Source organism: Saimiri boliviensis, chromosome 1, assembly GCF_048565385.1.
Source record: "Saimiri boliviensis isolate mSaiBol1 chromosome 1, mSaiBol1.pri, whole genome shotgun sequence".
NCBI classification, from domain to species: Eukaryota; Metazoa; Chordata; class Mammalia; order Primates; family Cebidae; genus Saimiri; species Saimiri boliviensis.
Genome location: NC_133449.1, coordinates 36,830,704 through 36,847,455, shown reverse-complemented (window position 1 = coordinate 36,847,455; position 16,752 = coordinate 36,830,704). Strand labels below are relative to the sequence as shown.

The following is a 16,752-nucleotide window of genomic DNA, read 5'->3' as shown; positions in this document are numbered from 1 at the left end:
TTACAAGTGTACTTTATATCTTCTAGGGCAACTATATACCGTTTCAAGCATATACAGACGCGTGTGTTATTTTTTACACAAATGGTACCATATATATATATGTACCTGTCTCTACGTTTTGCTTTATTTTCCGTCTTAGAGGTCCTTCTGTATCAGTGCATAAAGTTCTGTGTCATTGATATGGCTGCATAAATCATTTTGTCCGCCTTAATTTATCTAACCATACATTTATTTTGATATTTAAATTGTTGCCAGTGGTCAGGCACATCGGCTCACACCTGTAATCCCAGCACTTTGGGAGGCGGAGGCGGGTGGATCACCTGAGGTCAGGAGTTCAAGACCAGCCTGGCAAATATGGCAAGACCCCATCTCTACTAAAAATGCCTGTAATCCCAGCTACTGGAGAGGCTGAGGCAGGAGAATCACTTGAACCCAAGAGGTGGAGGTTGCAGTGAGTCGAGATCATGCCACTGCATCCAGCCTGGGCAACAAGAGCGAGACTGCATCTCAAAAAAAAAAAATTGTTGACAGTCTTTCACTATTTTAAATAATGCTACAGTTAATAACCTTCAACATAATTTTTCCCCACTTTTGTAAGCATATATGTAGTCTAATTTGTAGAAACGGTCCAGGCAGAGTTTGGTTCACACCTGTAATCCCAGCACTTTAGGAATCTGAAGTAGGAGGATACCTTGCTTGAACCCAGGAGTTTGAGACCAGCCTGGGCAACATAAGGAGATCTCATCTCTACAAAGAAAAAAAAAAAATTTTAATAGCTAGGCATGGTAGCACATGCCTGTAGTTTCAGCTTCAGGCTGAGGTTGGAGGATCACTTCAGCCTGGGAGGTTGAGGCTGCAGGTCAGCCATGGTCATGCCACTGCACTCCAGCCTGGACAACAGAGCGAGACCCGGTCTCAATCAAATAATTTTTAGAAATGAAGCTGCTGGGTCAACAGATGTGTGCCTTGTATTAAATAGTTGTGATTGGAGTTGACAAATTGTCCTCCAGGGAGGTTGTGTCAGTTTATGCTCACATCAACCATGTATGAAAGTGCCCTTTCCCCCACCCCTTTCCCAGCACTGCCTTTCGTAAATGTATCTTTGCTCATCTGATAAATTAAAAGATGAATGTCTCGTTGTGGTTTTAATGTTGATTTCTCTAAATGTCAGTGAGGTTGAGCATCTTTTCATATTTTTAAAGAACACTTTTTTTTTCTATGTACTTTTCGTATCCTTTGCACATTTTTCTTTTGGATTGCCACTGACTAATGTGTAGAGACTTTTATATTAAGGCATTAAACCCAATTACTTTGTTGTGGTGGATTTTGTTTGTTTGTTTTTTGAGACAGAGTCTTGCTATGAGTTGCTTGTATTTTTTTTTTTTCGGTTTATAATTTGTCTTTTTTCCTATATCAAAATGAAAAAGAGTGTGTGTGTGTGTGTGTGTATGTGTGTGTCTGTGTGTGAAAGAAAGAGAGGGAATGATTTTCCTTTGTGGACCCTGAGTTTTATGTCAAATTTGAAAGGATTTTTTTTCCTGTTCTGAAATTATTTTAAAAATTATGTTGTGTTTCCTATTATTTTATGGTTTTATTTTTCACATTTGTAATGTGTTTTTAACTTACATTTTTATGCAGCAAGATTACCTTATGCTGGCTACTTTGGATGAGAATGAGGAAGTGATCGATGGAGGCAAAAAAGGAGCAATTGATGATCTTCAACAAGGTGAATTGAAAGCATTTATTCAAAATCTTAATTTGGCCAAGTATACAAAAGCTTGCTTAATCGAAGAAGACGATGAACCAACTAAAAAAGAAAATGTCAGCAAAAAAGAAGTAAAAATACCAAAAATAAATAATAAAAATGCAGCAGAAGGTCAAAGGACATCAGTTAATAAGGTGAAAAATAAGAATACGCCAGAACCACATTCTGATGAGAATGGCAGTACCACACCGAAAGTAAAGAAAGATAAGCAGAACATCTTTGAATTTTTTGAGAGACAGACTTTGTTGCTTAAGCCTGGAGGCAAATGGTATGATCTGGAGTATAGCAATGAATATTCTTTGAAACCCCAGCGTCAGGATGTTGTGTCTGAGTACAAAACCCTTGCTCAGAAGCTGTATGAGCATGAAATCAACTTATTCAAAAGTAAGACAGATAGTCAAAAGGGAGCCTCTTCTACATGGATGAAGGCAATTGTGTCATCAGGGACACTAGGTGACAGGATGGCAGCCATGATTCTTCTTATTCAAGATGATGCCATTCACACACTTCAGTTTGTAGAAACTCTTGTGAACCTTGTTAAAAAGAAGGGCAGCAAACAGCAGTGCCTCATGGCCTTGGATACTTTCAAAGAGTTGCTCATCACAGACCTTTTGCCAGACAATCGGAAGCTGAGGATTTTCAGCCAGCATCCTTTTGACAAACTGGAACAGTTGTCCAGTGGCAACAAGGACTCAAGAGATAGAAGACTGATATTATGGTATTTTGAACACCAGCTGAAACACTTAGTGGCTGAATTTGTGCAGGTCTTAGAAACTTTAAGTCATGATACATTAGTAACCACTAAAACTCGAGCCCTTACTGTGGCTCATGAGCTGCTTTGTAACAAGCCTGAGGAAGAAAAGGCTCTTCTTGTGCATGTGGTAAATAAACTGGGAGATCCTCAGAACAGAATTGCCACAAAAGCCTCCCATCTGTTAGAGATATTACTTTGTAAACATCCCAATATGAAAGGAGTTGTGTGTGGTGAAGTTGAAAGGCTACTCTTCCGCTCAAATATCAGCTCCAAAGCTCAATATTATGCAATTTGCTTTTTAAATCAGATGGCCCTCTCCCATGAAGAAAGTGAACTGGCTAACAAATTAATAACTATTTACTTTTGCTTTTTTCAGACTTGTATCAAGAAAAAAGATATTGAATCAAAAATGCTTAGTGCCCTTTTAACAGGTGTGAATAGGGCATACCCTTATTCCCAGACTGGTGACGACAAAGTGAGGGAGCAGGTGGACACACTGTTTAAAGTGTTGCATGTTGTGAATTTTAATACCAGTGTGCAGGCTTTAATGTTGCTTTTCCAAGTAATGAACTCTCAGCAGACAATATCAGATCGATATTACACAGCATTATACAGGTAAGAACATACCATTTCAATATGTGATGTGAAGTATAACTTGATGTAGTACAGCACAAGCAATGCCTTCTGTGGGGCAAGAGAGAATTAGAAAATTGGGTATTAGGCCCCCTCAGCAGCTTGCTACTCACCACCTTCAAGTAAGTCACTTAATCTTTGTTTCCCTGATGGGCACAAATTATAGTAGATGCTTTGAATACGTTTTTCATTTTGAGAAGTTGTAAAATACAGAAAAATCCCCAAAAGAATTTTATCTACCACCAAATTCTAGTATTTCAGAATTAATATTTTTGCTGTACTTGTTTTAAATCTTTTGGGATATTAAAGAAATAAAATTGCAGATATAATTGCAGTTTCCTTCTTCCCATTCTCCTCAGTTCTTTGTTTTCCCTGCTGTCTTTCACACGGTTGAATGCATTCACACAGTAATTCATTCAACAAGCAGTACGGTGCCATGATCTAGGTGCACAGGAGGCACAATGAATAGAAATCCCACCCCTTGAGGTGCTTACATTCATATTGGGGGAGGTATCAGAGAGGGGATTTGGGATAAACAAGAAAGTATGTTAAGTAGAGAGTTTTGGGGAGTGCAGAGGTTTTTTAAATTTTCATGAAGATTAAGGTTTTGTTTACTGAATTTTGCAACTCACCTATTGGGGCATCGTATTTTCAGCCATGTGTAAACAGTTTGGAGCTGTTCAAGAGACAGTTGAACATAACTGTGTTCAAGAAATTAATATTTCCTTCTAATTCATTTTTATAATTTTACATAGCTGTATCTTATGAGAAAGTGTAGAGCAGTGGTTAATATTTTAGACTTAAGCCACACTGCCTGGGTTTGAGTCCCTGCCATTCGTTTTCTGCGTAACTTTGGGCAAATTACTTGATCCCCACTAAAAACCTATTGGTAGATATAATCCATTCCATATTATCATGCCTAAGTTGATTTGTCTGTAAAATGGAGATAAAAGCACCTATCTCGTGATTATTATGAAGATTTTGAAACTTGCACAAGGTCCTACAGCTTGTAAATGACAGAACTGGGGCTTTAATGAAGGTTGAGGAATTATGTGTGTTAACCCATGTAATCTTTGTATGTGTGTTAACTGCTTAACAGTGCCTAACACATAGTGCTGTGTGAAATGTTGGCTGCTATCCTTATTACTCGTACTAATACATCTTTCTTTAGTTTAATCGTCTTTAACAGCTCTCCAGCCTGTGAGTTACAATAATTTAGTTAGGTGGCAAATCCAGGTCCACTTGCTCTAGAGTTCATGACATTTCATAGCACTGATTGCTCTGGTTCACTAAAAAAGACTCTCAGAAGCCTTTCCACAACTCTTTGAAGTAATAGATATTATCACTATTAATTTGAAGAGTTCCAAGGCTGAAAATGTAGAAGTTTCGGGGTCTTGAGTTTTGCTTTTGTTTTCGTTTTTTTGAAAGGGGGTGGTTTGATTATTTTGAACTTTTGGGGGTCATAGGAATTTTTAATTTTTGGAAAGTGTTTGGAGTCTATTAGAAAACATTTTTCTGTTTCTGTTTAACATCACAGTCTAACATCTCTGTTAGAAGAATACATTTTTTCTAACATCTCTGTTAGAATAATACATTTTTAAGTTTTCAAAATTACTATTTGCCAAGAGCTCTCACAGATGGAGTTTCTTAACGGGCCTTTATGCCTTCTTATTGCTCTTGGTTTTATTAAGATTTTTTATATTAAGAAAACCCCTAGTTAATTGAGGGATAAAAGAAATAACATGATTTGGTTGGCAAAAATATGATTTATCAAAAAGTTCAGGAAAATGTTTCGTCAAATAATAGAGACATCTCTCTCAGAGTTCTTCTCAAATGGTTCTGTTGTTGATGGGGATCGAGTGTATGCCTAAAAATAAGCTGCAAAATGGATGGAAATGTTGGAAAATTTAAATGTAAAGAGAGAAAATTGAATAATCCAGAATATCTCAGAATATTACCAAAAGGGTGATATTTCTCAGTTGGGGGGAAACTGAGTATGCAGAGCAGTAGGAAGGTGCTTCCCAAGCTTAAGTATTTTCATCTCTAGTATTAGTGGGAAAAATTAATGGAAGTGCTTAAAACAAAGGAAATAATAATGCCAGGTGTTAATAGAGCTAATCTGGAGGACTGTGTTAATTCTGGGTGTCCTAATATCTGGGGATCTAGACCAGTTGGGAACATCTGTAGGATTCAGCACCTAGGATAGAGAATTTTTAAAGTATCATGGGTTCAGAGTAGAGCAGCCTACAGTAGAGAGACATTACGGAGAGACAGGCACATAATAGCTAAATAGGTTCAAGTATTTTGGAAACGGTCATGTGAAAGTATTAACTGCCAGGCACTGGGGTTACAACAGTGAATAACACAGGTATAATCTCTATTCCATTGGACATTGGGAGAAAAGGGAAAGACAGGGAAACCAAGTTTATGAAACTATGAAGAACACAAGCATGGGACTGAGACAGACTAATAGAAGAACCTATTTTGGATACTGTGGACATGCAAAGAGTTGGGGAGAAGCACTCTGGGCAGTGAGAATAGCGTGTATGAAAGGGATGCTACACAGCTAGTACATTGACCTAGAGATTCTCTAAAGTCCTTAGAATTTAATTTTCTGGTTTTCATTGGCGGTCTTCACTAAAACTATATGGAGGGTGCCTCTGATCACTCTCCAAGTAGGTAGTTATACAAGGACAAAAACCCAGATCTCCTAATGTTCTGCTTCTGTGGGTCAGTTTTCATTGTCTGGTTTTAGATTAGCTTTTCTAGTGGGATTCTAAAAATACTGTTAGGGCTGTGCCCTGTTGATGTAGAAAACAGAGAAACACTGGAAAAGAGAAGGAAACCACATACATAAGTAAAAACTCTCATTCCTGTGAGTTTTGTTGTTGTTGTTGTTATTGTTGGTTTTTCCTGGTGCCATCATCATCCTTCCTTTTCTGGTCATTGACTTCTATTTTACCTCTTAGGCCAGGGTCTCTCGTTCTAAAATAAGCAGCAAAGTTAACCCTAACAAAGATGAGGTTAGCAGCTATTTCTAGTATGTGACCATTGGTTGTGGAGATGGTTTTATACATAAATATTTGACCTTGGTTTTGTTTTACAGGAAGATGTTGGATCCAGGGTTGATGATGTGTTCCAAGCAAGCTATGTTTCTTAACCTTGTCTACAAATCTCTGAAAGCTGACATTGTGTTGCGCCGGGTGAAGGCTTTTGTGAAGAGGTTACTTCAAGTTACTTGTCAGCAGATGCCACCATTTATATGTGGAGCGTTATATCTTGTGTCTGAGATCCTTAAAGCAAAACCAGGTTTAAGAAGCCAACTAGATGATCATCCGGTATATTTTACAACTGCTTTTTAAGTTGAGTGGGTACTGAAATATATTGGTTGTTTTTGTTTTGTTTTTCTTTGCTTCAAATAATAACCTAGTTGTCTGAAGCATATGTGTGTGAGTTCTGGAATAGGACAAACCTAGATTTTAGTACCAGCTGTACAGTTTACAAGGTGGGCATGTTGCTCAACTCTTCTGCTTGGAATAAACTGTACTACACTAGAAGCTATCATGATTATAAAATTTAGTAGACTTCTTAAGTCTTCTTTCTTAAGTATGAAATGGAAATAATAATAGTACCTACCTCATAGGGTTATTTACAAGTCAGATATTTACTTGAGGGCTGTTTTCAAGTAATAGAGTTTCTTTTTTTTTTTTTTTGAGACGGAGTTTCGCTCTTGTTACCCAGGCTGGAGTGCAATGGCGCGATCTCGGCTCACTGCAACCTCCGCCTCCTGGGTTGAGGCAATTCTCCTGCCTCAGCCTCCTGAGTAGCTGGGATTACAGGCACACGCCACCATGCCCAGCTAATTTTTTGTATTTTTAGTAGAGATGGGGTTTCACCATGTTGACCAGGATGGTCTCGATCTCTTGACCTCGTGATCCATCCACCTTGGCCTCCCAAAGTGCTGGGATTACAGGCTTGAGCCACCGCGCCCGGCCAAGTAATAGAGTTTCTAAGGCTCAGGGGTTCTTAGCTCAAAACTTAACTGTTATGTTTAGAAATATAGATGTGACCTCCTCTCTTGTTGTAAATAGCATTGGTGGCCATCATTTTACTTTATTACAACTTTCACGTTTCACCAGAATTGCAATAAGTAAAACTCTACATCACATAATGGAGCACAGACTTTTCTGCAATTTCCACTTGATTTACGTAGATTTATGAAACCATGCTTTTGTTAGGAGTCAGATGATGAAGAAAATTTTATTGATGCAAACGATGATGAAGATATGGAAAAATTCACTGATGCAGACAAAGAAACAGAGATGGTGAAAAAACCTGAGACAGAAGAAACTATTCCTGAAACTGACACGGAAACCAGAAAACCAGAGATTGCTTCTTGGGTGCACTTTGATAATTTGAAAGGTAAGTTTTTAAAATATTTATTCTCTTGAATTTTTAAACCAGGGAGTTTGTTTCTCTTTGATTTCTATTTTATTTACAAAATTTTATACCGCTTTTTTTTTTTTTTAATTTATTTGGTTTTTGAGATGGAGTCTCACTCTCTCACCCAAGCTGGAGTGCAGTGGCGCAGTATCAGCTCACTGAAACCTGCGCCTCCCAGGTTCAAGCTGTTTTCCTGCCTCAGCCTCCCAAGTAGCTGGGATTACAGGCATGTGCCACCACACCCAGCTAATTTTTGTATTTTCAGTAGAGATGGGGTTTCACCATGTTAGTCAGGATGGTCTCAAACTCCTGACCTCAGGTATATGCCCTCCTCGGCCTCCCAGAGTGCTGGGATTACAGGCGTGAGCCACTGTGCCCAGCCCACAGTTTCTTAAAGTAATGTTTTAGGGATAGAAAACTTTCTGTTCAAGATAGAAACTTTAAGTGGTTTCCTGTACACACACCAAACTAAATTAAAAGTATATTAATAGAATGTTAGAGTCAAAAGAAATCTTAGAAAGGCAGCCTCTTCATTTGAGGCTGTAGCCTTGAGGTTTGAGAAATGTGATGCCAAACCCATTTCTTCAACTTGCTTTGGGACTCACGGTCAAATTAATTCATCTCCAAATTTCAATTTGTGAAGTACAAAAGAGAAGTCTGATAGCTGCCTGAAAAGTTTTTAGGAGAATTCATTAGTTTCCCTGAAGACTAAACTGAGAGAGTAATTCTTTAGAAAGATAAAGAGCATGTGTGTTGTAAGATAGTTTCTAGTATGTTCTGAAAATCTTTTGTTTTATACTTTTTTAATCCTGAGTTTAAAAACATAAAGATAATGTCAGACGTGTTCCAAGTGAAAATTTTTTCTGGGCATACTTTAATGACAAATATTTGGAGCACTCTAAAGCTCCAGAAGACTTAGACCGTCTTCAGACTATTTCCATCTTAATGTTTATGACCTCTTTGACCCAAAAATGGACACCTTTTGTTACCATTTGGGAAAGGGAGATATTTGGGGTTTTTTGGTTTGGTTTTTGTTTTGTTTTCTTTGGAGACTCCACCCAGGCCAGGCTCACTGCAGCCTCTAACTCCTGAACTCAAGCAATCCTCTCACCTCAGCCTCCTAGGTAGCTGGGACTATAGGCTCATACCACCAGGTCTGGCTAATTTTATTTTTTGTAGAGATGAGATCTCACTCTGTTGCCTAGGATGGTCTCGAACTCTTGAACTGAAGCAACCTTCCTACTTTGGCCTCCCAAAGTGCTGGGATTATAGGTATGAGCCATTGTGCCCAGCCAAGAAAGAAGTTTTTTTTGTTTTGTTTTGTTTTGTTTGTTTGTTTGTTTGTTTTGAGACGGAGTTTCACTCTCGTTACCCAGGCTGGAGTGCAATGGCGCGATACCAGCTCACCGCAACCTCCGCCTCCTGGGTTCAAGCAATTCTCCTGCCTCAGCCTCCTGAGTAGCTGGGATTACAGGCACACGCCACCATGCCCAGCTAATTTTTGTATTTTTAGTAGAGACGGAGTTTCACCATGTTGACCAGGTTGGTCTCGATCTCTCGACCTTGTGATCCACCTGCCTCGGCCTCCCAAAGTGCTGGGATTACAGGCTTGAGCCACTGTGCCCGGCCAAGAAAGAAGTTTTAAAGGGAGCTTTTATTTACTTATTTTGAAGTCAGGCTCTTGCTCTGTTACCCCGGCCGGATCGCAGTGATACAGTCTTGGTTTACTACAACTCCCACATCCTGGACTCACGTGATCCTCCCACCTCAGCCTCCCAAATAGCTGGGACTACAGGCACACACCACCACATCTGGCTAATTTTTTTGTTGTATTTTTTGTAAGAGACAGGGTTTCGCAATTTTGCCCAGGCTGGTCTCGAACTCCTGGACTCAAATGATCTACCAGCCTCAGCCTCCCAAAGTGCTGTGATTACAAGCGTGAGCCAATGCACCTGGCCTTGAAGGTAGCTTTCAGTGGTTGGGTAAACATCTTCCTTGGTTTATTCAGGAGCAGATGCTAGCTCGAGTACCAAGATAAATTATTGAGGGAGCTCGGAGTTTTTACTCCAGTTGCTTGGCTAACTAAGAGTATTAGAAATATCTGTCTGTTGAGAATATTAATGGCGGTGATTTTAATGACCTCTTGGGCTAGGAATAAAGCATTTGAGAAATCATTTTTTGTTGTTGTTGTTCCTAGGTGGGAAACAGTTGAAAAAATATGATCCATTCAGTAGAAACCCATTGTTCTGTGGAGCTGAAAATACAAGTCTGTGGGAACTCAAAAAGGTAAAATAATTTCAAATTGTCTTTTAATTCATTTGTGCTGTATATTTTTGCCCTTGTGGATATAATGCCTTGAAGTGTTTTTTTTTTATGATAATCATAAGTGTTAATAAATATTAAAAGTCCACATTTAAGATACTGTGTGAGGTGTTCATTTTGTAGAAAATCTTAAATGTGCATGTAAAATAAGGATGTTATACATGGGTCATAAGTGTTGTTTTTTGTAGGTAGGTTATTGCATATAGAGTTGAGAAAATGGATAAATTTTGCTTTATTCATTAGATACCTCTGAAAAGTTATATGATAACATTTTTGGCAAAAAAAGTTACTTTTTTAAATTCATAAGAGGAATTCATATTTCTTTTTTTTTTTAAGACAGAGTCTCACTCTGTCACCCACGCTAGAGTGCAGTGGCACAATCTCGGCTCACTGCAACCTCCACCTCCCAGGTTCAAGGGATTCTCTTGCCTCAGCCTCCTGAGTAGCTGGGATTACAGGTGCATGCCACTGCACCCAGCTAATTTTTATATTTTTAGTAGAGACAGGGTTTCAACATCTTGGCCAGGCTGGTCTTGAACTCCTGACCTCGTGATCCACTTGCCTCGGCCTCCCAAAGTGCTGGGATTACAGGCGTGAGCCACCGTGCCCAGCCTAGGAATTCATATTTCTAATAACCTTTCTGTGACTTGAGTAAAGCCAGTAACTATCTTCCTATGCAGCTGTTCTCAAAAGTGTGGCCAGGTCCCTAAGAGTTCCTGATACCTTTTTAGTGAGTCTGCCAGGTCACAGCTCTCTTCATGGTAATACCACTACATTATTTGTTTTTGTCACTGTTGACAGTGGCACTGATACTGTAAAAGAAATTATGGGTAAAACTGCTGCCACTTATCCTGAATAAAGACACAGTACCAAGCTGCATCAGTAGCCATTATATTCATCACTGCCATATATATGCAGTTTAAAAAAAAGCTGGTATAACTAAAGAATTATGACAAAGGAAGAATTACTGTTTTTAGTATCTTGACTTTAAAGTACATGTCTTTTTAGTATTTTGTGTGCGTTTATAGCAAGTATGCATAACATACTTCTGCTGCCTACATAAAGTGTGAAGGTTGTCACATGTCTAAAGGACAAGTGCTTACCAGTTGTTGCAAGCTCATCTAGCTGTCCTTACATGAAAGACTGATGGACAAACTGGTTACTCAGGCTTAGGTATTTGGGAGACATTTTCTTGAAAATGATTGAAACAAAACAGTTGGCAGTATTTGTTGTCAATAATAAAATTGAGAAATAAAGCTTTCAAGCAAAGATTAAAGTTTTAAAAATCTTGTAACCACAACCTTGACCTTGACAGTTTTTCAATTTATAAAAACTTTACTGATGAAGTCAGTGCTTCTAACAATGTGATTTTTGTGATAAGGTAAAAAGAAATGTGCCAACATTTGGGAGGACTGCATATAGTATTTTTCTAATAACCAATGTACAATGTTACAAACTTTTTTTTTTTTTTTTTTTTTTTGCAGAGCCTTGCTCTGTCACCCAGACTGGAGTGCAATGGCACAATACAGGAGCATGTCACCATGCCCAGCTCACAGACAAGGTTTTGCCATGTTGGCCAGGCTGGTCTCGAACTCCTGACCTCAGGTGATCCTCCTACCTCAGCCTCCCAAAGTGCTGGGATTATAGGCGTGAGCCACTGTGCCACTCAAATGTTAAAAATTCTTGAGTGGGTAAACAATTGATTTAAAGTAGCCCAAACAATTTTAAGTAGCAAGTACCAAAAGCTAATTGAATACAACTAATCCTTGGTTTTGGTATAATACTGAAGAATAAAATTCACAATTATGTGAAAGACTATTTTCCACACATGTAAAGCCAGATTTTCTATGTATATTTCAACATGGAATACAGAAGCAGAAGAAAGAATCCACTGTCTCTGTTAAGCCAGACATTAAAGAGATTTACAAAGCCGTAAAGTAATGCTACTCACTACATATTTTGTTCTGAAGTATAATTATTTTTCATAAACATGCTACTTATTAATATTGTAGTGGGTTTTTTTTTTAATGAACCTGTAGGTATTTATAATCTTTATGTTTATTTTTATAACATAGTTATCTATAGATAACCCTGTTAAATATAAACTGGTGAAATTTTTAGTTTTTTAGTGTATAAATGGTCCTGAGACCAAAATGTTTTGAGAAGCACTTTTCTAATGTATTGGCTTAAATTTCAAATTTTTGCATTTTCTTTTTGTTGTTGAGATAGAGTCTCGCTCTGTCACCCAGGCTGGAGTGCAGTGGCACCATCTCGGCTCTCTGCAGCCTCGGCCTCCTGGGCCCAGGCAATCCTTCTCCCACTTTAGCCTCCTGAGTAGCTGGTACTGGTGTGCAACATCACACCCTGGCTATTTTTGTACTTTTTGTAGACATAGCATTTCACCATATTGCCCAGGCTGGTCTCAACTTCCGGGCTCAAGTGATCTGCCTGCCTGGGCCTCCCAGAGTTCTTGGATTACAGGTGTGAGTCACCGCACCCAGCCAGATTTTTTTAAATAAGCTATAAATATTAAGATAAGCTATAAATATAAGTATTAAGAGTCAACCTTAGAAATACTGATATTCACATTTTTCTTTTTAGTTATCTGTGCATTTTCATCCTTCTGTGGCCCTTTTTGCAAAGACCATCCTTCAGGTGAGTCTAAAATAGCAAAAGATGAGAGATAAGAAAAAAATATATCATTTTAGATAATCAATAATTGGTCATACAGTGTTTTCTCTACCATAGAGAATCTTGCACATTTTACTGCTCATATAAAGGAGCAGTGACTTGTTTAGTACAGAGCAGCAGATAATTTTTCCCACTCTGAGATGAATGGAAGCAATAAGACATTAGAAAGCCACAGCAGTTATTTATTACATTCTAGCTCCTCTCCTGGAGAAAGATTGCCTCCCTTTCCCATTTGCTGTGTTTGCCACTTCAGAGTTTGGTTCCTGATTAATGGTTAGATGGCCAGCATTATTAATATTATTAGTCTATCCATCAAATCAACAGTTCATCCTAGAATATGTGTGTATATGTATCTGTGTGTTTAAGTAAAATGTGCGTGAGAGATATTTGAAGTGTCATTTATTGTACATTTGTGTCTTCAGTACAATGTAATAGAAACTTAACATTTTTCTTCTTTTTTCTTATCTGGATGCACAGAATAATTTAAATTAAGTTTTTAAATTCCCCCTCCACTTTTCAGGGAAACTATATTCAGTACTCAGGGGACCCGTTGCAGGATTTCACCTTAATGAGATTTTTGGATCGATTTGTATACCGAAATCCAAAGCCCCATAAAGGCAAAGGTATGCTTCTGTTTGGTGCATTATTTGGTTTTCATTTTTAATACATAATAAACATGAGCTTATAACTAGGTGTTACATTATACTGTCATAATTTTACATTTCAGAAAACACAGACAGTGTTGTGATGCAGCCGAAGAGAAAACATTTTATTAAGGATATTCGTCATCTTGCTGGTAAGTATAAAACTTAGTTGAAACTGAAAAGACAATATAAGACAAAAATGCATAAATTGTATTATTCTTTGTTCTAATTTATGAGAATAAAACCTGAGCACCAAAAGCATTTTCCATCTTTTTTTTCCAAGAATAGGTATTCTTAAATCTACTGTATCTGACTGGGCCTTTTTTAAAAACTTTATTATAGCAAATTTGAAACATATCTAAAGTAAACAAAATAGTATGATGAATCACCCACTTACCATCACCCAGTTATAACCATTTTATTTTATCATCCATAACTTCATCAACAACCCCTATGTGTATAATTATTATTGTTCATAATTAGACCATCTTAAAGCTCTTAAGAGCATCGTTTTAAACTTATTTAATAACCTACTTCTATATTCGGTAGCCATCTTCTGGATCTGAATCTGCTATTCTATTCAAAGCAGACATTTCTTTACATACCAGTCATCTCCCTTTTGTTCAGAGACTAGGTTTAAATAGACCTTATAGATCATTTAATTTTGAATGACTTACTTCACAGAGGTCCAGAGATATAAAAGGACATAAACGAAGTTAGTAAGTTAGAATTAAAAGCCAAATCTCCTTTTACTCAGGATGAGTCAGAAGGTTTTATTCTGAAGAGATAAAACTAATATCTTACAGTTCCTTATTTCTTAGTTTTCCTCAGTATAAAGGAAAACTCTGTTTACTTTTACTTTGTGTTTATTCCCAGAATGGCATGCATTAAGGGCAAGCTTGTCATTTTTTGAGCTGAAAATGACAAGTTTAAAGTTATGATTTATTAAAAGAACTCTGAGTTTTTTATTTCTCTTGAAATGTGGGTCCTGGTTACAGTTGGAGAACAGTAGGAAAACTGTTGTTCACTGTAACTTCACTGATGGCTGTGTACCTTATGCTGTAGCCAGTGAAGTTTCAAATGTTGGGTCTTCACATAGACTTTTTCAGAGATTGTCCCTTGCACTGCAGGGTCCCTTCTGTCTATCTTCCACACAATTTTGAGATTTTAGAATTACAGAGATGCTGTATTTAGTCTTAAGAGCTTGAGTAACATAAAGGGGATTGCTATATTAAGTTAAAATGTTTAAATTTATTTTTGTAGTGAACAGTAAGGAGTTCCTTGCAAAAGAAGAAAGCCAAATACCAGTAGATGAAGTGTTTTTCCACAGGTACTATACTTAATATAGTTTCATTTGGGGGAACTGCTAAAATTTAAATTTTTAGATTTTATAAAATGCTTCATTAACATCAGCATATTTTGAAAAGATCAAAGAATATGTCTGTTAAGGAAATTTATAAATCAGTCATTTTGCTAATCTTAATATATCTTAGTAAAACTAAAGTAAATTTGGTAGTTTTGTTAATAATTTAGCATATAAATTGTGTTTTATGCTTTTGATTTTTTGGAATTTAGCCTTTAATTTCTTTTTATAATAGTTTTCTTTGTAGGTTTAAAACCTACCTTAGTTTAATATAGTGATAACTCATGGGTAATTTTTCCAAACCATGGCCCTTAGAATAGATTCAGAAAAATTCAGTGCACTGCTATAGAAATAAGTCCTAAACCAACTAGTATTATTACCTAATGCCTTATTGGTAGTAAAGTACGTATTATCTCATCTGGTTGACTAGTTAATTAGGTTTGATTTGGCTTGGGGTTTTTTGTTTTGTTTTGTTTTGTTTTTGAGTCTTGCTGTGTCGCCCAGGCTGGAGTGCAGTGGCACTGTCTCAGCTAACTGCACCCTCTGCCTCCTGCATTAAAGCAATTCTTCTGCCTCAGCCTCCTGTGTAGCTGGGACTACAGGTGCATGCCACCATGCCCAGATAATTTTTGTATTCTTAGTAGAGACAGGGTGTCACCATATTGGCCAGACTAGTCTCGAACTCCTGACCTCATAATCTGCCCACCTCGGCCTCCCGAAGTGCTGGGATTACAGGCGTGAGCCACCACATGTGGCCTAATTAGGCTTTTTAAAAATCATTTAGAATGAATAATTTTGAGGGTTTGATTATATTTGTAAATGGCTAAGTTTTGCTGTATTCTAAATAACAATAGGGCTGATAAAATATTACTCTTTGAAATGTAATTACACTTCACATTTCAAAAGTTTCCAGCTACTTTTTGAGTTAAACTATTTTTTATATTACATACAAATTTCAGTCATTTATTTCCAACTGAGTATACTTAATATTTTACAGTTGTAGTTTCCCATTGTTCATAGGTGCTTTGATTATAGTAAGATTAGACCTTTAATAAAACTGTCAAATATATAACATGAGTATTATTTTAGGTATTATAAAAAAGTTGCTGTTAAAGAGAAACAAAAACGGAATGAAGATGAAGAAAGTATAGAAGATGTGGATGATGAGGAATTTGAAAAGCTGATTGGTAATTTGTTTTGTTGACTCTTTGTAAAATAATCTACTATTTGTTAATAGACCATGGAACATTAATGGGAAAAGTGGCCTTAGTTTTAAAAAATCATTTAGCTAAGAATATGCAAATCACAGTGGAAGAGTAAGCAATACTTGGGACCAGGCGCCGTGGTTTATGCCTGTAATCCCAGCACTTTGGGAGGCCGAGGCAGCCAGATCATTTAGTCAGGAGTTTGAGACCAGCCTGGCCAACATGGTGAAACCCTGTCTCTACTAAAAATACAAGAAAATGAGCCAGGTGTGGTAGCGCACACCTGTATTCTCAGCTACTCAGAAGCAGAGGCATGAGAATCGCTTGAACCCAGGAGGCAGAGGTTGCATTGAGCCTACATTGTGACACTGTCCTCTAGCCTAGGTGACAGAGACCCTGTCTCAAAAACAAAAGAAATATTTTGATGACATACAGCAAGTCACCCACATTTGCACCAGAAAAATATGATTGCGCTTTGCATAGTCCATATAGGAAAAAAATTACGTTTGCTTGAGTATATTCATTGTTAGAACCAAATCTCGTGAAATAGAAATCCTTTTTACCATTCATAATCTGTATTATAGCATATCAGTAGTAATTGATAGCAATAGTCTACTATTTCATCTTTTTTATCTTTAATCTACAAAACCTAGAGAAATTTTGATTGAAACTTAATAGACTTAAGCAAAAAACATGGTAAATTGGAAAGGCTTACACTGATTTCACATGTTACATACTTTTTTGTTGTTTTGGGGTTTGTTTTGGTTTTGGTTTTGGTTTTTTGTTTTGAGACAGGGTCTCTGTGTCTCCCAGGCCAGAGTGCAGTGGCACACTTAAGACTCACCGCAGCCCTGCAATGTACACCTTGTGGGCTCAGGCAATCTTCCTGCCTCAGCCCCATAGGTAGCTGGGACTACAGGTACATGCCATAA

At 37.5% G+C, this 16,752-nt stretch overlaps 1 protein-coding gene across 1 annotated transcript in view; it reads left to right on the top strand.

Annotated features, from left to right (window-relative positions):
• CEBPZ (CCAAT enhancer binding protein zeta) overlaps positions 1-16,752 on the top strand; it is a 28,434-nt gene that overhangs the window by 1,229 nt on the left and 10,453 nt on the right. Inside the window, exons 2-10 of the mRNA XM_003926809.4 lie at positions 1,639-3,134; positions 6,259-6,490; positions 7,391-7,574; positions 9,793-9,881; positions 12,519-12,572; positions 13,129-13,231; positions 13,336-13,404; positions 14,516-14,582; positions 15,705-15,802. Of these exons, the coding sequence (XP_003926858.1) occupies positions 1,639-3,134; positions 6,259-6,490; positions 7,391-7,574; positions 9,793-9,881; positions 12,519-12,572; positions 13,129-13,231; positions 13,336-13,404; positions 14,516-14,582; positions 15,705-15,802 (2,392 nt within the window). The remainder of the gene's footprint in view (positions 1-1,638; positions 3,135-6,258; positions 6,491-7,390; positions 7,575-9,792; positions 9,882-12,518; positions 12,573-13,128; positions 13,232-13,335; positions 13,405-14,515; positions 14,583-15,704; positions 15,803-16,752) is intronic.